Here is a 24,988-nt window from a genome sequence, read left to right on the forward strand (position 1 = left end):
CCGAGATTCATGATGGGATCCTGTCCTTCAATTTACTACTTAATTTTATTTAAAGTATATTAAAACAATATTTTTATATTTATTTTTTATATAACAATTAAAATAATAATAAAAAAATTGGAGAGTCAATACTTTTACGAGCAGCTAGCTGGCTCTATGTATTATTTTTCAAATAAGCAAATAAAACAACACTAATATTCTTTCTAACATCCAAGTACACAAGTACTCCGAAGTACGACACTTGAGGTATAGAACCAATTATTATAAACCCACATGTATCCACTTACGTGGACGCAAATAATAATGTGAAAATACAGGATTTTTTATTCGAAAATTTCTGTCACATAAATATAAAATTCCCTCCCTCCCCACACGCACTGAAAGATAGCGGTTAAAGGAATCAATCGAGATAGTCAACGGTCAGGGTCAGCAAAATGACCAAAATTATATAAATTTTCACCATCACCATCACTCAAGATTGATTCTGCATCGTAGAATGATCAAATCTTTGAGAACCATGTTGCAGAATTCTCGTGAACATGATGAAACTAGGTTTCCCTATTCTCGTGAACATGATGAAACTAGGTTTTTTTCCCCCCACTTTCATTAATGATGTTTGACTAATAATTTTCTTTATTTGAAATATTTATGGGCAAGCTGTACATACCACATAGCTTTCAGAGTTTTGCATATATATATACGGGTAAAGCACGTAGCTCTGAGAGAACATTGTATTCTAAGCATCCATTCTTATAAATCCTCTGCGTGTGTGTGTGTCTAAGAAATCAAGAGAGGTGTCTTATCTCGTAGGAAAAACCAGCCATGGTAGATGTGTTGACGGAAGAGCAAATTGCTGAGTTCCAGGAAGCCTTCTGTCTATTTGACAAGGATGGAGATGGTACGTATACGTACAGCTACTCGTTTGTCTATGCTATTCTGCTATGCCCTCTTCTTCTTCTTGGTTTTTCTTTTCATGCGTTCGTTGCTTGTAGCTTCATTTGTTGTAGTCAGATTAATCCTACTCTGCAAATGAAGTTTTCTCCCTTATCCTCCTTTGTTTACAGTTTCTCCAAGTTAGCTATCACAGTACGAAGGCAAGCTTAATGGTGATTTTAAGTGATTGAAGTCTGTTCTGTGAGCTATATTCTTGCTTTATTAGTTGATTTGGTATTAATACTTGCTATAAAACTGAAAAGAAAAGGAAAAATATACCCCTAGCTAATTTAAATAGCAAATGCCTGGTTTATATAGAACCATACTTAATAAAAATGGTTCAGCCTAGTGGGTTTACGACTGATGCAGGAAAGCTTTCAAGCTGAACAAAAAAATAAATATTAACCTTGTGAATTAATGGGTTCATACTGATTCATTTAATCTTGTCAAACTCGGTTGGGTCAACTATATTTAAAAACAAAACAATACTATTTTAACTAAAATAATTAACTCTCTTTCACTAGATGACCCGCGAGTTGAACCAGTGATCCGGTGATTCAATGACTCGAGTCTTTTTGAGTCAATCACCGCATCTACACAACTACTGTATAAACAGCCTAGAGATCATCTACTCTGCTGACTTCTGATATATAATTGTCAGGGTGCATTACCTTCGAGGAACTAGCCACTGTAATCAAATCTCTGGACGACAGTGCCACAGACGAAGAGTTACATATTATGATCAGTGAAGTTGATGTTGATGGCAATGGAACCATAGAATTTGGGGAGTTCTTGAATCTAATGGCAAGAAAAATGAGGGTAATGCATTTTATATATCCCTGTTCAATTTGTCAAATCTTGCCAAAGTCTACGAGAAGCACATTTATTTTCCCTCCTGTAATCAAAAACTGTCGGCCATAATTATACGTTTGTAGGAAAACGATGCAGATGAGGAACTGAAAGAGGCTTTCAAGGTTTTTGACAAGGATCAAGATGGCTACATTTCACCTAATGAGGTTTGATTTTCTATCACTATATCTATATATATGACGTATAGTGATGGGTATTATATTCAATTTAAAATCTTAGATTTTTATTCAATTTAAAATTGGTAATGTTTTATTTATTGATCATTTAACACACTATCTTTTGGACTCATGAATTAAAGCCTATGCTGTCTCATACTAAAACAAAAACCGTACTCGTTAAGGAGTCCATCCAAAAAAACATATATATACACACCCACAAAATGATGATAATAACAAAAAAAATTTTACTTGACTCCATGATATTTTGTTACATGGTTTAATAAAAAAAAATTTAAACAAATTATTTATGATAAATTTAAATTTATTATATCTAAAAAATTAAAAACTCAAAAATTCATAATTTTAAATAATATGTCTAAGTTTAATTTCCATGAGTTTAACCTAAAGTGAGAGTTTATATCGCGCACATAGTTATTGACGCGATATATTTTGAATTTTACTCTCTCAACATTTTATATAAATTTTTTTTCAATGGCATGTCATATTTTTATAATCATTAATATTATATTATAGATATTTATTTATTGTTGATATTTATATAAAAATATTTATTTTTTATTAATGTTATTAAAATAAAATAACCCTTCAACTCCTTCACTATACAATATAACAAGATTTAGCTATAAAATATCAATAAATCCTTCAAGATTTATAATTTTTATTCTTTCTAATATATATATTTTTAGAGTCTTTATTTTTAAAATATCATTATTTTTTCTTTCTAAAAAGCGTTTATTTAAATATTTAAAAGTTTCTAAATCTATCAAAAAAAATTTAAATATATTAGTTATTTGACTTATCAAATAATAACTATCAATCATCTTAACTAAAATAAATAAATTAAATTACTAAAACTAAAAATTAAACGATTATATATGGATTATATGAGACCTCATCATTTTGATTAAAAAAAATAAAATCCCTTGAGGGATGCGAGTACCGACTTCCAGGAGCCCCGTTTGATTCCACAACTCCCTACAACTACGTCTTACCACGTTATCTAATTAAGATTTTAATGTTTTTACTTTTTTTCATGCAGTTGAGGCATGTGATGATCAATCTAGGAGAGCAATTGACAGATGGAGAGTTAGAGCAGATGATCCGAGAGGCTGACTTGGATGGAGATGGTCAGGTTAACTATGAGGAATTTGTGAGAATAATGCTGGCTGTTTGAGCAAATATTTATGATATGATTCTATGTACAAGATGGTGTGTATATATATATATAGTCAGCATGATCTGCATAATTCAACTATATATGCAAAACTTGGGATATCTTGAGAAGCTATATGCTCATCTACTATTATGGATTGTGATGTACATCCTAAGATGGGATTAATTTTTAAACAAGGATTTCTTTAGTATTATAAATTTATAAACTTGGGATCTTGAAAAGTTCTATCCACTCAATTGCATACCCGGCCCTATCATTTTTTTTCCTTTTTAAATAAAATTTAAGTTTAAAAATCAAACTATATCTCCCACTGTGAATAACAAAAAAATAAAAAAGAGTCTAAATTTTAAATTAATGTATAAAATAAAAAAAGTCACATATTATATTTAAAAATAAGATTATAACTTCAGAAGTATAGTTAGAAAAAATGGAAAGCTCCATGGCGTGGACAACACTCAGACAAATCAGTCGATCCTAGTCATGGAAAACAATTAATTTATATTTCCTGGCAGGAAATTGACTGAAACATCGGCCGCAAACATAATGACCTTGTGGTTACAATTATTACCAGAAACTTTTAAACATGTGGGGTTAACTATCATATATGTACTGTTTACGACAGTTAATTATGAATTTGTATAATTGGTTTTCACAGCTTTTAATTATTGCTTTGTTTTTTTTTTTTTTTTTCACAGCTTTTAATTATTGCTTTGTTTTTGTTTTTGTTTTTTTTTTGAAGACTTAGAGAGCTACCTTGCTTCTCCTTTTGAGCTTTTTTAGGTTATCGGCTTGCAGAGCATTTGAAAAACAAGACAAGGGGCAATTAGCTTGCACAATTGTTTTTCATGGCTTTTGGAAGCTGCCCAGCTTTTCCTGTAGGCTTGGAGAGCATTTGACTTGCACAGGCGAGGCTTGATCATGGCATGTTGTCATCATGATGGTGCCCTAAATGCTTTGACAATTTACCCGTGCCTTTTTTCTTTCTCTGCAACTGGGAGAGGGGGTGAAGAATTTGGTGGGATTGGACATTTGATTTTTGCTGGACAATTTGTTGCTGGGTTTTTTGGCTATAGATGACTGCTTCTGACAGGGTTTCTTAGTTTTTTGCCAACTATTTCGTTTATTTGTGACTTTTTTCGCATAGTTAACAGACCTGATTCGGAGTTAATGTGGTTAAAAAATTTGGATTGTGAGGTAAATTTGAAAAAAAAATTAATATTTTAAGATTTTAAAATTTTATATAAAAAATAAAAACAATTCATATAAATATAAAATATATATATTATAAATAATAAAATTTTAAAAAATATATCAAAAAAATTTTATTCAATGAAAAGATATTATATTATTTTTTAAGTTGAAGTATTTAAATAAAAAAATTTAGTTTATATTAAAAAATATAATTTATTTTTTTTGAAACATAAAGTATATATACTAAAAGATTTCAAATCTCACATTAAAAAATATTTTTTTTATATAAATATAGAGTATTTATATTAAAGGGTTCAAATCATTGAAATCTTATATTTAAAATATATTATATTATTTTTTAAAATTGAAGTATTTAAATCAAAAAAATTTATCTCATATTAAAAAAATAAAATATTCTTCTGGTAATTATATAATAAACTTTAAAAAGAGTGAATAACCAATAAAAAAAATAAAAAAAAAGAGGTTTAGGAGAGAAACCATATTTGAAAAAAAAAAAAAAGGTCTCACCAGGATCGTTCAGGTCATGGATCGACCAGGTTTTGCTAGGTTTTTACACTAACTAGTTTTTTACGTAACTTGGATTTATATAACCATTAGATCAACAAGATTCTGAGCCCGTTCAAGTTTAATAATTATGCTCATTTGAATATTTTTTTTCATTGCATTGTTATTTCCTTGAAAATTAAGTTTAATATTAATTTTAATTTGTTTTTAGAATTATCATATTCTTATAACTCAAATCATGATTTTAACACTTTAAACTGGGTTATCCAAGATTAATTCAGCTGCAACTGATCAAAACAGGATGGATAGCATTTGAAGATGCCCCTAATGTGAATGCAAACCCTTTACCCAATCATGCTTAAGGTAGTGGGTCTGTAAATATGTTAGAAGTGGAACACTTAAACATCATAAAGGTGTTGATGGATAGAATCTACCAAATGATGGTAGATGCAAGAAACAAAGAGGGTAGCGAGAAGTGTTGTGAACTTTATAATGTAAAAGGCCATGTGATCAGCCGTTGTGAGGGCTTTCACAAAAAAGTGATGCAAATGATGAGTCGTGGGTTAAAAAAAAATTGTATTTGTAGAAAAAAATGAATTTATTTGCAAAAAAAAAGTTAGCTATTATAATTGTTTTTGTCAATTAATTGATTGGAAATGATGAGTTGTAAGACCAAAACGAGTATAAAATCTTTCTATAATTAGAAAACAGGTAACAAAATCTTTCTTCAATATTGTGATTGGAAGTTGCTTGGAAAATCTCATGAAAATTATATTATTCTGTGGAAAAATGGTAATTGGACCAAGAAACAATTTCGTGCTATTTTTTGCCTTTTTGGTCGAGCGATTCAGAGTTTGGAACACATACCTTTAATACTCAAAAATGTTCTTAATTTTTTCATTAAATTTATCAGCAAGAGTTACAAAGATTTAAACTGTGCAATTCCCCCCTTCTCTTTGCAATTTTGCTTAAAATTATTCATGATTCTTTTCTTTGATTTTTTTTGGATATTCATTTACTGTTCTATTTGAAGAAAATCATGTATTTTTATATTATTAATTATTATTTTTCACAAAACGTCTCATTTAATAACAAGTCAATAAGTAATTGCCACTTAGGTTGTGTCTTTTACCCGTTCAAAAAGCACTTTTGAGATTTTATAATTTTTTTTGTTTTAATTTAAATTTTTTTTGATAATTTTAAATCGTTTTAATGTATTGTTATGAAAAATAAATTTTAAAAAATAAAAAAATATTTTTTTAATATATTCCTAAATAAAAAAATACTATAAAAATAGTCACACCTCCAAACACTTCCTTCAACTACATCATACGTTTCGTACTTTATGTATCTTCTCATAAAAATGCAGCTTCCACGAAATTGATGATTTTAAGTACGATTAATATGGCCATAATGCAATAAATACAGAAGGAAAATAAAAGGATAGTCTTTGATTTCCTCTTAAGGAAGTCCTTAATAGGAAGAAATCAGTCAACAAACCTGAAGCGAATAAATGTTATACTTTTTGAAGTTTTTTTATCTAAAAATATATTAAAATAATATTTATTTTTTATTTTTTTAGATGTATTTATAACATTAACAATCTAAATATATATATATATATACACACAAAATTATTTTTTTTTTTAATATATATATATATAAATATATATATATACACAAAATTATTTTTTTTAAAAAATTGAATTTTCATGTTTGAACCAACACGGTAGATTCATGGAAATTACAATGCAGCTTCCTGCGAATCCCACATTAATCTACGCTTTTCCTCTACTATAAAGCAGAGCACCATCCAGGCTCTATCATCAAAACCCTAGAGGCTGTTTACAAACACTTTTGAGTGCGTTTTCAACTTGTCTTTTTCGTTATTCTCCAAGAACCAAAAAAACCTGTGTCTCTAGCTTGTTTTCCTATATACGCAGTCATGACCATGCGATCTCGAAAAACTGGAGAACAAATCGGTCTTGATGGAGAAAATCTCTTACCAGAGTCAAAACGCAATCAGAGAAGATGGAGGATGGCTTACACGGCCATATACTTCACGAGGCTTCTTGGTTCTTTGTCCAAGAAGGCTCTTGAGAGTCAGACCAAGCTCTTGCGTTCCCTCTCCTATGTTGCTCTTGACGTTCGTGATGATACCCCGCGTGAGAACCTTGTTTCTCTGATTAATGTTGATCAGAGAACACTCGCAGATATGGTGAAAGGAAAGAACCTTGAATCTTTGAAACAACTGGGAGGAGTTACACAAGTTGCCACCACAATTCTAGAAACTGATGTCAAGAATGGTGCAAAGGAGGCTGGTGTTGCGCATAGAAGGGATGTTTTTGGTGCAAATAGGTTTAAGAAGCCTCCTGCGAAAAGCTTTCTAAGCTTCGTTGTTGAAGCATTCAAGGACATGACCATAAATATTCTTTTGGTCTGTGCTATCATGTCTCTGGGATTTGGTATCAAACAGCATGGCCTGAAAGAAGGATGGTATGATGGAGGAAGCATTATTGTTGCTATAATTCTTGTCATTGCTGTCTCCTCTGTCAGCAATTTCAAGCAATCCAAGCAATTTGAGAAGTTATCTGACGAGAGCAACAATATAAACGTGCAAGTAGTGAGAGATGGAAGGCACCATCATTTATCAATTTTTGACGTGGTGGTGGGGGATGTGGTGTCTTTGAAGATAGGGGACCAGATACCTGCTGACGGGATGTTCTTGAATGGCTATTCTTTGAAAGTGGACGAATCCAGCATGACTGGTGAAAGCGACCATGTTGAGGTGAATGGCAAGAACAGCCCTTTCTTGCTCTCTGGTACAAAGGTGACTGATGGCTTTGGTTTCATGGTTGTTACATCTGTTGGCATGAATACAGCGTGGGGTGAGATGATGAGTTCAATATGTCATGATTTGGATGAGCAAACTCCATTGCAAGCCCGCCTCAACAAGCTCACTTCTTCTATAGGGAAGGTTGGATTGACAGTTGCCGTCCTTGTTCTTGCGGTTCTGATGATAAGGTACTTTACAGGAAACTCTAAGGATGACAATGGTCGCAAAGAATACATTGGGAGCCAGACAAAGTTCAGTGATGTGCTGGATTCAGTTGTGGGCATTATTGCTGCAGCCGTAACTATTGTCGTGGTGGCAATTCCGGAAGGTCTGCCACTAGCTGTTACTCTAACTCTAGCTTACTCTATGAAGAGAATGATGAAAGATAATGCCGTGGTTCGTAAACTCTCTGCTTGTGAAACAATGGGTTCAGCCACAATAATCTGCACAGACAAAACAGGCACTCTTACTTTGAACCAGATGAAGGTTACAGAATTTTGGCTTGGGAAAGAGACAATTGATGATGATTCTTTAACTGAAATAGAATCAGAGGTCTATCAGTTACTACAAGAAGGGGTTGCTCTAAACACAACAGGTACTGTTAACAAATCACATGCTACTTTAGTTCCTGAAATTACTGGTAGTCCAACTGAAAAGGCAATACTTTCTTGGGCTCTGTTGGATTTGGGAATGAATATCAATGAAACAAAGGAAAAATGTGAGATAATACACGTAGAAACCTTTAATTCTGAGAAAAAGGGAAGCGGAGTATTGATGAGGAAAAACAATGAGAAGACAATTCACACGCACTGGAAGGGAGCTGCTGAGATGATACTAGCCATGTGTTCAAATTATTATGTCAGAAATGGAGATCTAAAAAGCATCAATGAGGAAGAGAAAGTGCAGCTTGGGGCCATAATTCAGGGTATGGCATCCAAAAGCCTACGATGCCTCGCTTTTGCCCACAAAAAAGTTGCAGAAGACAATGGGCAGGCCTCCGAGAAGCTTCAAGAAAGTGGGTTGAGCTTGTTGGGCTTTGTTGGATTGAAAGACCCATGCCGACCAGGAGTTAGAACAGCGGTTGAATCATGTAAGAATGCAGGAGTGAAAGTTAAAATGATAACCGGTGACAATGTGCATACAGCGAGAGCTATAGCTATTGAATGTGGGATTCTCAGTCCTGAACAAGACATGGAGAATGGTGCTGTAGTAGAAGGTGTGCAATTCAGAAACTACTCACCTGAAGAGAGAATGGCTATGATTGACAATATCCAGGTGATGGCAAGATCATCCCCGTTTGACAAGCTTCTGATGGTCCAGTGTTTAAAGGAGAAAGGCCATGTGGTAGCAGTCACTGGTGATGGCACAAATGATGCCCCCGCTCTAAAGGAAGCAGATATTGGGCTCTCCATGGGAATTCAAGGGACTGAGGTGGCAAAGGAGAGCTCAGACATAGTCATATTGGACGATAACTTCAGCTCAGTGGTAACTGTGTTGAGGTGGGGGAGATGTGTCTACAACAACATTCAGAAGTTCATTCAATTTCAGCTCACTGTTAATGTCGCTGCCCTAGCCATCAACTTCGTTGCAGCTATTTCTTCTGGTAAAGTCCCTCTAACTGCAGTCCAGCTGCTGTGGGTTACTCTCATAATGGACACCTTGGGAGGACTAGCCCTAGCTACCGAGCAACCCACCAATGATCTCATGGCAAGGACACCTGTGGGTCGATCAGAGCCACTTATTACCAAAATCATGTGGAGGAACCTCCTTGCTCAGGCTCTGTATCAGGTTTCCATTTTACTGACTCTGCAATTCAAGGGAAAGGCCATATTTGGTGTGGATGAAAAAATTAAGAACACCCTCATCTTCAACACTTTTGTCATCTGCCAGGTGTTTAATGAGTTCAATGCAAGGAAGCTGGAGGAGAAGAACATATTCAAGGGGATACATAAGAACAAGTTATTTTTGGCAATCATTGGAGTTACAATAATTCTTCAAGTGATAATGGTGGAGCTTCTGAAGAAGTTTGCCAGCACTGAGAGGTTGAATTGGGAACAGTGGGGTGCCTGCATTGGCATTGCAGTTCTGTCTTGGCCAATTGGTTGTCTTGTGAAGTGCATTCCAGTTTCTTCCAAGCAGCTTATGGATCCTAAAAACATATAGCCACCAACATTTGTCCTTCTCTCTTACACACCCCCGCTGAAAGACTTGACAAGAAAGTTTTATATAAATTTAGATTTCAATGCTTATTGTTAGCAGTTTCTTTTATAGAATATGTAGAATCAAATTTCTGGAAATGCTGAATCTAGCCATTGCATTTATATCTTTATATTCTGCATGTAATTCCCGATTCATGAGAAAATTCTTGTTCTAATTTAACTTTCATCTTTTATTGCTTCTATTTGTCGTTACAGGCACACCAATAGAAAATCAAATAAAAAGACTTAAAAGGAACCTCCATCACTGAGGCTGCAATGCTAGGTCAAAAAGAGACCTTTCAGCCTAGGATTTGATTGAGAGAAATAACTATCAGGTCATTTAACTCAGGCTCTTTCCAAAATGGGAACTCATGGATTTATTGGCAGAGACCACTACATTCTCATAGATGGATTGTGAAAATTCTATCTAAGAAGAAACCATTCTCATTTCAAAGCTTTAATAACTTCGAAGTCATTGCAGGTACAAGAGAGGCCGACTACAGCACCATGCATGATAATATATGCCCCGTTTCTTTACAAATCATACTGAGATGTAGCTTAGTTGTAGTGAAGCAGAAGTTACTCACACAAACGGTCAATGAACAAATATCAGAATACAAAGTAGCTGACATGATATTTGAGCACGTGTAGGACTTTTTTGGAGTATGGTTGTGATTTTTTTAAAGTGTTTTTTATTTTGAAATATATTAAGATAATTTTTTTTAATTTTTAAAAATTATTTTTAAAATTAACACATCAAAACAATCTGAAACATATAAAAAAATTAATTTTTAATAAAAAAACTTAAATTTTTTGAAAATACGAGTTGGCACTCGTTTCCAAACCCTCTTGTGCACTTATGTACATGCATGAACTGACACGGAGACACGATTTAAAGTGTTCGCCCATGCAATGGTGTGAGCTCGCCCATGAACAGTTCCATCAAACGGTAAACTACAGAGTGGAGTTTTAGAGAGATGGAAAGCAAGGTCTAGTGGAATTACAAATTATATGTTGATTTTGAGAGTGGTTATTTCATACCAATGACCTTTACCCCAAAAGTTTCCCCTATCATTATTCATGATACTTGTTTAGCTATTCTATTTTCTTTGTTCCTATGATATACATGGCCATGCGCGCGCGCTTCTAAGAATGCATGAGTATGTGTAAGAATATGATTAACATGCAACTTAGTATTTCAGTTCTTCGACTTACAGTCCTCATGCAACTCCCGCACTACATAGAACATTCACTGTCTAAAATATATGGTGCCACAGAAGAAAAAGGACCATAAACGCAACTAATTGCATAACATATTAAGCAAGGAAACAACAGAAGAAACTTCGAATCTGAATTTTATTCTGGTCTGCAGTGAAGATCATCATAACAAATATTCAAGGTGACTACTTGAAAAAAATAAAGCTGTCATAGCTTCTATGGTCAAAGTAACTTCAACCATATTTATCAATTTTATTATCTTCTATGCTCCTATCAATTTTACACTATCCACAGTTTAAAGATCCCACATGCTCAACAACTTATTTTCTATAGGCATCCTAGAGGCATAAATAATATATTTGACACTTAAATCAAAAAAGAAATCTAACTGATGGCATATGCCACAGCATGAACTCTCATTTCGGAATTTACAGCAAAGTTTGGTGGCTTGGCACAATACCAAAACTGCAAAAGTTTTGGAAGGGAAGAGAGAAACAATCCATTGCGACAGATTCGAGAAGTTAAGCCTCGTATTCTCCATGTGCCTCTGTAACTTCTCATTTAGATTTTAATATTACAAGGGTACTCGGAGTTCGGAGTCAAAAAGTCCTTATTTTTAAAATGTGCTTTTGTTCTTGTCCTTTGTTTATAGTTTCTCATAAATTTGAATATGCAATGCTGTCTCGATATGCCCTTCTATGCAAATTTTATTTACCAGCTTACAGGGAGAACTATTTTACTATTGCCTCCATTAAAAAACATTATCCAATTCCAGTATAAAATCAATCACATATATTAACAGAAACATGAAGTAAAAATTTCAAAGACTGTCTCTAATTTCAGCAAAAAAAATGCTAATTTGATGACAAAGCACAAGCCTAGCTAATTAGAACTAGAATTTCTGTGATCCTCTTCATCAAACACCGTTAGCTATATCAAAAATGCTTGAATTGCCCCCTCAAACATAGCAAAACCCCACCTTTGAAATCAAATAATAAAGCAAATGGTATGCATTATACCCCCCTCATTCCCATTTCACATTTTTAGGCATCTTCAAATGCTACCACAACAATCACTACCAAGAAAATCTACTTTGGCCAATTCCCATATATTGTTCAATATGAAATCTTTTGCCTTGATTTTTCATTTTATTTTTTTATTGAAGTAATACAAGATTGAAAGAGCAAAGTATTATTGGTCGTGTAGAGACACAGAAAAGAATATTTGAAAAGTAAAAACTTATAGAGACAGAATCAAACAGAAAGAGAAGAGTACCTTACTGTCTTGAAAATTTAAAATGGAATGCCCCACCACCGCAAGCTCCTGTTGGTCAGGAGACGTCTTTCTTTCTTTCTTTTCTAAATCCCATTTTGAGATGGGACCCATTAAAGATTGAGAAAGCTCCAGACTTTCTCCGTGGAGACTGTAGTGTTTTAAGAAGAGGGGCAGTGCCGCAGTGTATTCGAGAGCAATGACAGTGACGGGGTTTTCTTCAACTCCTTGACCACACCCATTTGGAACTGATTTTGGGCTTGTAGTCATGAACTTCTGGATATCTAATTTTATGTTTTGGGCTTTGGATAATAACATTAGAAAATATTTTTTTTAATATAATGGTATTTTCGTACTAGAATTCTACTATATCATTGATTACGGATCCAAAGAAAAAAAAAATGAACTTGAAAAAAAAGGACCTTACTAATGTATTTTTTTTTAAAAAAGATTTTGATCTCATATTTTAAAAAATATTAAAATAATGATATAATAAATAATATTTTTTTAATATTGAAATAACAAAATATTAAATTTACTTGAAATAATCTATATTAATTAACAAAACCAACAAAACCTATCACCTATAATAATTCTATAAAAAACAAATAAAAATATTGAATATTTAATTAAATTAATGTTAAATAATAAAATTAATTAAAAATAACATTCAATTAAAAAAAAAACTCAAATGAACTTATATTGATAGACCAAACTCGTAATCCTTGTTATATACTTTATCAGATTTAATAATTTTTTTATATTTAAAAATATTTTTTTGTTAATGATACAATAATAAAGAATGTGAGATTTTTTTTAATGAAATAATTTTTTTTAAAAAAATAACAACTAGAATAGGGAGCAGAATTAAGATAGCAAAATCAAACCTAATTTTTAAATTTAAATAATAAATGAGGATTTTTTTTATTTAAATTTAAATAAAAATATAGATTATTGATAATAAAAGGTAATTTAAAAATAAATTAGGGAGCAAAAATGCATTAAAATAGAAAGAAAAAAAGAAATACAAAGACGATTAAGGGTAAAAAGGAAATAAAAAAATAAAGCGAGTAAGGCGGGCACCTGCGCCTGCAGTTTTGGCTCATCAATAAGAGGCCTAGGCCATGCGCATCGTTTGTAGCCCCAAAATACAATGACTAAGTTGTTTTTTTTTTTTTTTTAATGCTCAAAACTTCAAGTTTTAATTTATATTTTTAATTCAAAACTCTTAGTTAAAACTTAGAGACCTTGATTAATATATTTGTGGCTTTAAACAATTTAAAATTTTATTTAAAAATAAAAAATAAAAAAATAATTTTAAAAACTTCTCAATATTAAATTTACCATCTTAAATAATAATAATGAGAATATTAAAATAAAACTTGTTAATACCAAAATTGATTGTTTTTATTGCTATAAATAGTGTTAATCAATACCTTTTATTTCTATTACTAGAATTTAATGACTTTCTCTCTCTTATTTCATATCAGAAACTTAAAATAAAAAAAAATGAAGTTTGTATATCAATTGAATTTTCAAAAACTTAAGGCACCAAAATGTTATTAATCTAAAAGTTTAAAAACTAAATTAAACATATCTTAGCAATTTTGAAACTATCACATAGTTTTTTTTTAATTTTCATTCTTTTAATTATATTAGTTTTTTAACAAATTGAATGTAATTAACCGTCAATTTAGCCTAAAAATGATTAAAGGGAAAAAAAATTTAACACCAAAATGAAAAAAAATGATTATACTAGTCCTCAAGAATTTGTGAGAGAATATTAAATGAGAAAGTTTGCTAACTTAGTATAGAGAATATTTAGAAAACAATATAGCAAGATAATAATGCTAACATTATATTAGGTGGTTGAATTTGCAAATATTTGTATATAGCAAGATAATAATGCTAACATTATATTAGGTGGTTGAATTTGCAAAGATTTGTGGCAAAATAGGGTGGGGGTGAGGGGGCTATTGTTTAGATTTGTAATTAAAAAATAAGAGGAAAAAAAAAAGAAGATGATAAATATCGGTTATAATATTTTTAAATTATTCAAAAAAAAAGAGAGGATGATATTGCTGATCACCGAAATGTACGTTAAACAAGAAATAAATTCAGGAAAAAAAAAATCAGTGAGTTCGATGGCTGTGTGCCTCCAACTCAAATGAAATGGTCACCACTTTCTTGGTTTGTGCAAGTTATAATTAAGATTTTGTATGCTTGGATGGCAATTTTTATCATCATAAGTGTGCACAGAAGTACAAAATGACTATATAATTAATTATATCATCTGCTATTTTTTTAAAAATAATTCTTCCTTAATTCCCAAATAATTTAAAACATTCAACTTCAATAAGTTGGAGAATGATTCTCCAGAGTTGAGTTAATTATGAAGCTATTCTAGTTTTTGAATATGTTGAGTAAAACACTAAACAAAATCTGATAAAAATCTTAAAAATCAACTTCTTAATTTTTTAGAGTTTTTAAGAGTGGAAGGTGATTTTTTATAAAATCATGAAAAGGGATGATTAATTTTTAAGATAGAGGACTACTTATTTAATTTGAAATACATAAATAAATTTAAATATTTTAAAATTAAATTACCTCAGATTTTTTTTTGTTTTATACGTAGTGATAATTAATATTTAATTATATATACAATAACCTTAAATTAATATTTTAAAATGAACTGATCTCAATTATTTTATTTTTAAGCATATCAACTCCCAGCTTGTATGGATCTTAATTAAATTATTTAGTGATTTTATTTATTAAAAAAACTATAAAATGTTTTGAATATCATTGTTCCAATTTTACTTGTATTTTTTATGATATTTTCCTATTTTTCAAAAAGATAACGTATCTATTACACAATTTATTTAATCTTCCGAAGCATGCGTTTAATTTCTTAAAAAAATATCTAATTTAAATTCTGTCTTTAACAATAATTTTAATTTAATTGGTTTTAATTACTAATATAACATCACAATAAGTCATCATCGAATATTTTATAATGTATTTAATTTTATTGTACAAAAGACAAATTGAGAGACTAAATGAAGAAATGAGCTAGCAAAGAAGACAAGTTGCGCGGGTGAGACATGTACATCTCAAGTTGCGCAGACACCATTTATTCAGCCAGTTTTGAAATTTTTTACGCATGAGAAATATTTTTTCCTGTTATACTAATTAAAATATATATTTTTTATTTGAATTGTAAATAAAAAAAACCTCCGAGATCTTCCGCTTGTCCTCAGATTTTCATCCGCGTATTGTTAAGAGGATTATATATATATAATTTTAAATTTAAATATCATAAATTTAATTTCTATTATTAAATTATAAAATAAATAATATTTTTTATTGTTTCATTAACTATCTATAATTCTATTACATAAAAAATTTATCCAATAAAAATTATAATTTATATAATTTTTTAAACATGCAATAAAATTAAGTAAAATATTATCAAGAATAAAATTAAAATTATAATAAAAGTAAATTTAATTCACTTTACATTAATTTTTTTTAAAAAAATATTATTCACATAAACAGTATAAATGAATTTAATTCACTCTAAATTAGGTTTTTTTATAAAAAAATTATTATTCATGTGAATATTAAATTTAATTCACTCTATATTAGTTTTTTTAAAAACAATATTACTCACACAAACAATATAAGTGAATTTAATTCACTCTAAATTAAGTTTTTTATAAAATAATTATTATTCATGTGAACGTAAACAATACGAATAAATTTAATTTACTATACTAATTTTTTAAAGAAAAAATATTATTTATGTAAACAGTATGAATAAATTTAATCTATTCATGCTATTCACTCCAAAAATATAAACAGTGCATAGTTTCACTGCACGGAAAAAAAGAGAGTAAATGAGAGTTGCTTTAATTTTAAATGTAGCATGCATTGGATGTTCTCAAATTATTTTTTAAAAAATAATTTTTTAAATTATATTTTTAAAAACTATTATAATACCAAACACTGTAATCCATTGTTTTCAATTTATAGCTGGAAGTCATGGAGTTACTGAATTGATCAAGAACTATCTTGTTTTTTTTCCAAGAAGATGCTTCATTGTAGTGTTCCATGAGAGGCAGAAATCCACAAGCTTCATGTATAAGATCTTGCATTTTTCAAAGCCATTCTTTTAAGAAAACAGTGATCACCCACCTCGATAGGTCACCCACCTCAATAGGCTGCTGGATGCTAAAACATTATTATTGGTACTAAACAGGGTCACAGAGAGAAGGCTCACGTCAATCTTTGAGAACTAAAGAGAACCTCTTTGTATATCTTTCAACCTAGACTTTAATATTCCTACCCTCAAGTGTTCAAATCCTTGAAATTTGAAACAACTGCCTTTGATCAAGAAGGTTTGTACTGGGCTTAAGATGTCACGTCCTACTCTAACCCTTGTGCCTGTCACCCACTTGAGTAATTGACCAAACGATGCCAGCGTCGAGAAGATGCCTGCTAGGGTTAGTTGACTTCATGTGAAAGTCCCATTAATGGCTCGAAACAAACCCTATTAAGGAACCCAAAAACCATGTGTTCCTGTACCTGAATTAAGATGGAGACAAAAAGAAAACCCGTGAAGAGAGGCAGATTGGTGACGTTTCTTCTACGTGGGTGGCTTTTGGGAATCTTTTAAAGCTTTTATGGAGCCAAGCCAAATCGAGTTTCCAAACAAAGACAAAACATGACATCTTACAACAACCCAAGTAATGAGAAACACAAGATTGCCCTAAACATTGATGGAGTGCACCTCACAGGAAGGTTTCCTCCTTCTATATACAGGGTTTCACCATTCTTGTTTCATATGAAAGCTGCAGTGCTAGAGATGATTAAACGATCGCTTAATCCAATGTTTAGGCCACTTAGTTAAGTCTTTTAATAGATTTCTCAACTATGAATTTAGTTTGGAGATACTAGTTAACAGAGTTCTTGTTAAACAAATGAAGAATGGATTAAAAAAATAAAAATAAATAAAAGTCGGTAAGTAATTAGGAGCTGACAGTACTCATGTCAGAAAAATTATATTCGTCCCTTAAATTAATTACTACAGCAACTACTCTAGCTCACCAGACAGGCATGCACCGTCTAATACAATGATAGAGATATATCCAAATTGGAGGAAGAAATTCTATGACTCCACATATTAATTAGGCAGTGCCATGACGTTCATGGCGTAGAAAATTGACCATACTAGCTTCTTCCAAAGAGCATATACTTCATCCCACCAAAATAAAGGATAGAAAGCAAGAAAGAAATGCTTACTATTAGTCAAGAACAACGAATTTGGAGACAATATCACAATTTATAATTGTTGTTTCTCTGAAGAAAAATGGAAAAACGTAGAGAAAATATGGACTGATTAACCAAGAGATAAGAAACCATTTGTATACATGCTTTCCTTCTACTTGGACCTTAATTTATTTGAATTCGTCATCTAGTTGAAATATTTGATAAAGGTCGGTTAATTAGATGTTAAAATAATGATTGCAATTAAGAATAGAACATAAAATTAATGGCTTGGTATAGTTTTTTTTTTTTTAATTAATCACTTGGTGTAACCATATTTGATATAAAGTTTGTATTAAAATTCGAGATCCATTACAAATTGACAATATCCATCCAGCAGCTATACTGAGAAATAAAATTGGTTCTACACTTATTTTTTTTCATGTCCTTAAAAAACTCCACAAATATGGTTGTCTGAGAGATTTTGAGAATCCAAAAATGGGTTTTGTTGCATTCTAGAGTGAGATCCCTGGAGCTGTGAGGTTCCACTAGGGGGTGTGCTTACAGGGTCCAAGATTAATCTGTTTATTTCTTCATCATCAATAAAAGAAATACGTATGATCTCACCTGTGGTGCTTGAATTTCCTCAGTTGTAAACGAAGATGACAAGGAGGAGAAAAGCTGTCTTGTCCTCTACCAGATCTGAGGCCCTATTCAGACCCAGTTGCACAGATTTATGTCATGTTCATTCATCATTATATGGACTGGTCCAATATTTCATGCATTTGCAGCCATTACTTAGCCATTTTCATGCTTACAATTTTATTGACTCATGAACAAAACCCACCCCAGACCTCCACTCCCATATTCCCACGCCTCCCACACACAGTATCAGAAATTGACATGACCGTACAGGAGGAGTATAAAAGCACACTCTCTTCAAGGCACAAGAAGATAGATCTCAAAAGCACCAACCAGGCTAAGACAAAAAAATTGTCTCCCACAGGTTACAACCCTAAGAGATCACATCTCGCTAGTAGAAAAGGAGAACACACAGACATAGTCCATAAACAACTTCAGATACTACGAAAGAAGCATCCCAACATCAAAGAGCAGAAGGTGGTCAGAGAAAGAAGAAACAGGACAATAAAGGAACACACACACACACACACACACACAGATCAGAAAAAAAAAATCAAACAGAAAAAGATGACTTACCTTATCCAGTGTTCTTTCCGAGACAGAATCCTAATGGGGTGTCTGAAGAAAAAGATCAGTGGATGAAAATAGGGTTTAAGTTGATTAGGGTTTTCCATGCTACCATCAATAGATGAAACTACCACATGATCTAGTCTTTCCCGTATTGGAAAATTAAGGAAAGCTCAGATCATGCTGGCAGCTTCAACTACTAGTGGTGCATGATTGGGTCTATCCGCTCTCGGCGATGCACTTGTTCAGGGCTTGAAGCTGCCTCTTCATCTTTCTTCTGGTTGAAGGTTTTCATAGATAAGGAAGGATATGGGAGGATATATACAAGTAGAGAGGAATACTTATAGAGGAGTTAAATCTCTAGCTACTTCCTCCAGTTGCTTGCAACCCCACTATTCTCTATGTGACTAGGATTCTAAGATGCCATAAACCACCATACATCAATACAATTTTCTTTTCTAATTTTAAACGGTAGAGATATTTTTGTATTAAACTATTTTTCAAAATAATACTTGATCCATTATTCTACATAAATTAATTATTTTCTTAAAATATGTTTGGCACTATGGACGATAATTTGTGGAATACATCTGCTGAACAACTAGGCCACGCTTTTAACTGTATCATATAATACAGTAAGAGAGCAACTAAAAATATGACTTAACAATTCGGAATTTGACTCGAGCCGGGTATTACTTCATATTGCTCTGGATAATAACTCGTCAAATTTAGATGTCCTAGCGGATTGCCCACAACCTCTTTGGTTTCCTTGATATAATTCAGGTAAGACTCAGTCGGATCAAAACAAAAAAATTACGAAAAATAAACCATGTTGTTTGAAACAAAATAAATGACCCAGTAATACAGTATCTTAGCCCTAAACCTGGTCAGATCTTGGGCAGGCAAGCATGTTGGAAACTAAACTAAACAGGAAAAGGGAAAAAAAGCTCTAAAAGGAAAATTGAAAAGTAGAACTCAGAGAAAGAAAAAAAAATAGGGTGGTCCCAAAAAGAAAAATTGAATATTGTCACGCCTAGGCCACCACATGCAGAGAGGTTAGTGAGGTTTTCTAAATTTCCCAAGGGCTGCCTCCTGTAACTTTAGCTGGAAGACCCTTCCATTGATGACACCTCCCCCTCCCTCCCTCCCTCTGGGTTGTTATAAAGTAAGCATCAACTATGAACCAAAAAGAGCATGAAACGCAAGTAGCATACAGGGGACCAGTTTGCATGGCTTCATAGCTGCTCCATAAGGTTGACACATAAAGCAAAAGAAAGGAAAAACAGGAAAAAGCACCTTAGCCTATCAAAACCCATCTTTTCTCTTGATGGGGGGGGTGCATAATTTACTTGGAAGATTGCTTTTTGTACGTGGCCCTCTCGTTCGTTCATCAATGATGGTAACATGTTTATTCTCCACAATTCCTTAATTATATATCAGCGTAAGCCTACTAGCTAGATCGATCTGCTTTTTCATTGGTGCCAGTCGCACACTGGAAGCAATTATTTTGAAGAACTTGTATACCACTTAGGAGGTAACACATGGAACATTAGCCTGTAAAGTGATGCCTTCGACTTTGGAAATTAGAAAAGAGATTACTTACGCTTTGATGAGAGTTGGTTGTGATTTGGACTTCCTGCTGCTCCTTTTCATCCTTTAATTTATTCTCTTAATCAAGTTGTTTAGGAGGTTCAAGACATTGGATTGTATGGTAGGGAATTTGCCTTACACTATAATTGTATATATATGCTCCCATTAACCGATCACCGGCGGCTCTAAGCCCTAAACCCTAATCAACTGTAGCTGATTAAGCATGCATGATACCTTTAATTTTATATATCCATGCCTTTACTTTCTTCTTTATGGCGTGGCAGAAAGTTTTTTCCTTTTTTCCTTAATTGTCTACATGTTGTGTGGTTGATTCAGACATATCTTCCAGCCGACCATCTGTATGGTGTCTATAATTCGAGCGTTGCCATTTTGTTTAAAGACAACTGGGAGTTTTTTCTTATTCTTTTCCTTTTCCTTGTTGGTTTTTTATTTTTTTCATCTTTTTTCCAGATTTACAGAGCGTATGCAAAGTCTTTGATTAGCACAACTAATACTTAAACTACTTGTAATTAGCCACATCAAATCACGCTAATTAAGACAAGTTAGCAAAGCTCTAATTGCTTAAATTGAAGTCGAGAATCCCTTCTCACTGTTACAACTTAAAGAAGAAGGCATGGTTATCTAATATAGTTATTATACTTCTCAGTTATTGGATCATTAAGTTAATTTGTAAGCACAGATCAAACTGTTTTTATTAGGAGTTGAATGATTTGACCTAGATTGGATATACCATCCCAACTACAACCTTGAGGTGTTCCCAAACTTTTCTATTTGTTCATAGATTTAATTTATTGTTATATTTGATTATTTTTAACTTGAAAATATATAAAAATAATTTTTATTTTTTTATTTTTAACATCTATACATCAAAACAACAAAAAATACTAAAAAAATATAAATATTTCAGAAGTTTCAAAAATACAACGTCCCAGCCGCTTTCTGTATCGAGGACATGGGGGGGAAATATTTGCTCTCTTGTTGAAGGTAATTAGAAATGAGTTGATGTAATCAAAAGAAATCATGAAGAGGGGAGATATAACTACATACACAGACACGAACACACACACACACACACACCATGTAAGACAAGAGATTGTGAGGAATTCCACTTTGGGGCACCGTTTATTTCACCACACTGAATTAAAAGCGTGTTAAATCAGGCAAAAGGCTTGTAAAAGTATCATAGAACCCCAGTTATCATTGAAGTGGTAATGATAATTGTTCTTATCTTTATTTTGTTCTTCTTTTTAATTTGTGTGCACAATGGATGGATGGATGGATGTAGCTATCATGAGGCAACAGCAAGGAAATGATTCCCACGACGTTGTACTGTCATGTACTTTGGGCCCATCTCTGCTCAAGGATGGGCCCTTCTTATGGGCCTTACAAAAACATTGGACCCATCCCTTCTTAAATTCTCAAGAGTACCCTGCAATCTGTGCTCTCAATCAATTCTCACCGTTAAATCTTCCATTTTTTACACATACAGCTGCATTGCTGTTTCTTTGATATTGCAGTAGTTTGTTTTGTTTATAATCACAAGTTTTTTTTAATTAATATAGATATTTAAATCAATTTACATGACATCCAACTTAACTAATTTCATGAGCGCTAATCTTTAATAACCATGAAAAAACACTAAATATTTGCAAGTTTTAGTTATAATGAATTGGAGGAGTTTTTATCCACGAGTTTTAACTGCGGTAAAACAGAGACCACCACTTCTTCTTCTTCTTCTTGGGATGCTATATTGATGAGCACAAGCATGGAGAATGGAATGATGGCTTCCCAACAAAGCTATTTCTCGATGGAGCTTTATATCTGCATCTTTATGTAGTGAAAGAAGGCCAATGATTAGTGGAAGTGCTGTCTTAATGGATTATCCGACTGTACTCTTTACTAACCTAAGTGGGTCTCTTTTACTTTTACTTTTACCTTTTCTATTTAAATTTAATTTTAATTTTTAATCAAAGTCTCCCTTTTCTTTGCCAACAAGATGGAAGTACAAAAGACCATCCATCATTTACCACCACGAAGGTGGAGTGGTGCTATTAAAAGTTTCTTTGTTGTTATTTGGAGTGTGATGGTTATTATTTTTTAAATAAATTTTTATATTAAAATATATATTATTAATTTTTTAATTTTAAAAAATTATTTTTTATATTAATATATTAAAATGATTTAAAAATATTAAAAAATATTAATTTAAAATTTAAAAAATATTTCTAAAATACAAAAACAAATAAATATTAATTAATTTACCCTGTATTTTTGCTCGTTGTTTTAAATAAATCTTTATAATTATCATTTATATTTCCTAACTAATTACAAAACTAGAATTTTACTAACTAATTACAAAACTAGAATTTTAGATTATGTTCAGTTAGTATGTTATAAATGAATGGATAAAGAAAAACAGATATTTAGTTGAAAAAACAAAGAAAAGATATTATAAACATTTATATTTATGGTAGTTTTCTAGAGTTAATATTTTTTATTGGCCTTCAAACTTTTGTTATCACCCCAAACAGTTTTTTTTTTCCATTTGATTCTGGCCATCAAACTTTTTATTTTCATTCACATCTTTTTTTGGTAAACTAAGAAATGATAAATGAAATCATGGACAATAAAAGATTGGAGATTAAAAAAAAATGAAAATACAATGTAAAAAAATAAATAATTTACTATAAATTACAATAATTATCCATGTATTTCAATGGTTGTTAGGTCCTAAATGGTAAGGGTACTAGTAGATTTGTTGCCTTCTTTCTTTTCTAAAGGTGTATGAAGCATGATATTATTGTTATTAATTGACATGAGTAAATCATAAAAAAAATATTGTCTTCTCGATCTCGACTTGGCAGTAGCAGCATAATATTTAAATTTATTAATTTATATTTTTGTATGTTATTATTTTATGATATTTTTATCTGTTTATAATTTAATTTAATTTTTAGTAGCTAATATATTAACAAAAAATACACAAAACATATAATTAATTTATTTAAAATAATCAATTGAAAATAAGTAATTAATATTCAAATAAGAAAAATCAAATATAATTGTACTTCATTCCAGATGCAACAGCTAAATGCATAATTTATCACGATGAAACTTGTGAACATTAGTAAGATTTATCATAAAATATTTAACTTAAATGAAGTTTCATATTAATAATTTTCTACACTTAAAATTGTCTATTAGTATTACTAATCAATCAAAATGGACAGGTTGTTTGTGATACTTATATAATTATCCAAGAATTATTTGGAAACCAAGTTAATTTTATACTAGAAAAGCTTTCTTATCTAGTTTTACTATCAAGTAAGTTCTAGCTTCTCAATCTCATTACTCTTCATGAAACCAAAACTTTGAATTCATACCATTGTTATTATAGATTGGTACATCCATATAACAAGTTTGATTAGTCTTGATTTGCAACATTCTTTAAATAATTTCATCTTTTATTTTAAAATATTTTAACCAAGCCATTCACATTATATTTTTGATAATTCATTAAATGATACGTTTAATATAGCAGTTAGAATTTTATGGTTTTCTTTATTTATAAGTAATATCATTGTTGGCATTGGCAATGATACCACCATGAAAACAAATATTTTAAAATTATTAAACATCTTGTTAAACAACACAATATAATATAATTCTAATATATTAATATCTTAGTATTAATTAAAGTACACAATTATCAACTAAGAATTTATCTAATTAACTTAATCTATAATTTAACCTAAATCAACATTAACATTTCAAACATATAATTTTATTAATTCAGAATTAACAACAACCTAAAATAATTGATTATTTAATAAAATAATCTAATTATCAACTAAAATATATCTAATTAGCTTAATTCATAATTTAACCAAAATCAATACTATTATTTCAAACATAATTTTATTAATTCATAATCAATAACAACATTAAATAATTAATTTTTTTTAATAAAATAACCTAATTATTAAATAAAAAAATATATAATTTTTTTTAATTCATAATTTAACCTGAATGAATACTAAAATTTAAAACATATACTTTTATTAATTCACTAAATAACTAAATTAAACATAAATTAATTATAATTAAAATAATTTCTAATTTAAAATCCTAATATTCAATAAAGTCAAATTAATATCGATTAAACATAAATTATATGAAATTAATAGACGGAAAATGTTCAATAATATAGTTCTAGAAGTTAAATGTGGCTGATGAGGATGACTGATGGTGGTGTTTCGGTTGTAGTGTGGCTACTCCGCTGCTGGTAGAGAGAGAAAGAAAGAGATTGTTGTGGGTAGAGCTATAGAAGGAGAGAGATGGGTGATGTAGAGAGAGACGAGTGTTTTCGAGCTTCTCGTGGTGTTTTTGGCGGTGGGGGGAGAGATATCCAGCTGGTGGTGATAGGGGAGGAAGGGGGGAGGGTGGGGGTGAGAGAGGAGGAGAAAAAAAGAGATAAAAGAAAGAGAGTCACGAGACTTAAAAT

At 31.2% G+C, this 24,988-nt stretch overlaps 2 protein-coding genes and 1 long non-coding RNA gene across 4 annotated transcripts; 2 read left to right on the plus strand and 1 right to left on the minus strand.

Annotated features, from left to right (window-relative positions):
* Positions 1 to 686: 686 nt before the first annotated feature.
* On the plus strand, positions 687 to 3,328 carry LOC105131238 (calmodulin-like protein 8). Its single transcript, XM_011034111.1, has 4 exons — positions 687 to 898; positions 1,595 to 1,752; positions 1,869 to 1,949; positions 3,022 to 3,328. The coding sequence occupies exons 1-4, from the start codon at positions 823 to 825 to the stop codon at positions 3,154 to 3,156; spliced, it is 450 nt and encodes a 149-aa protein (XP_011032413.1). The 5' UTR covers positions 687 to 822; the 3' UTR covers positions 3,157 to 3,328.
* A 3,268-nt stretch (positions 3,329 to 6,596) lies between these two features.
* Positions 6,597 to 10,029, plus strand: LOC105131239 (calcium-transporting ATPase 12, plasma membrane-type-like). The gene has a single exon (XM_011034112.1). The coding sequence runs from the start codon at positions 6,818 to 6,820 to the stop codon at positions 9,869 to 9,871; it is 3,054 nt and encodes a 1,017-aa protein (XP_011032414.1). The 5' UTR covers positions 6,597 to 6,817; the 3' UTR covers positions 9,872 to 10,029.
* Positions 10,030 to 16,602: 6,573 nt separating this feature from the next.
* On the minus strand, positions 16,603 to 19,265 carry LOC105131240 (uncharacterized). Of its 2 annotated transcripts, none has more exons than XR_843396.1 (2): positions 18,883 to 19,265; positions 16,603 to 16,983 (listed from the first exon to the last, which is right to left on the minus strand). It is a non-coding gene; the product is annotated as an uncharacterized LOC105131240 (long non-coding RNA). The 2 variants fall into 2 exon arrangements; XR_843395.1 differs by having other exon boundaries at positions 16,618 to 18,747.
* Between the last annotated feature and the right edge of the window lie 5,723 nt (positions 19,266 to 24,988).

This window comes from Populus euphratica, unplaced genomic scaffold (genome assembly GCF_000495115.2).
Source record: "Populus euphratica unplaced genomic scaffold, PopEup_1.0 scaffold103.1, whole genome shotgun sequence".
Lineage (NCBI taxonomy): Eukaryota > Viridiplantae > Streptophyta > Magnoliopsida > Malpighiales > Salicaceae > Populus > Populus euphratica.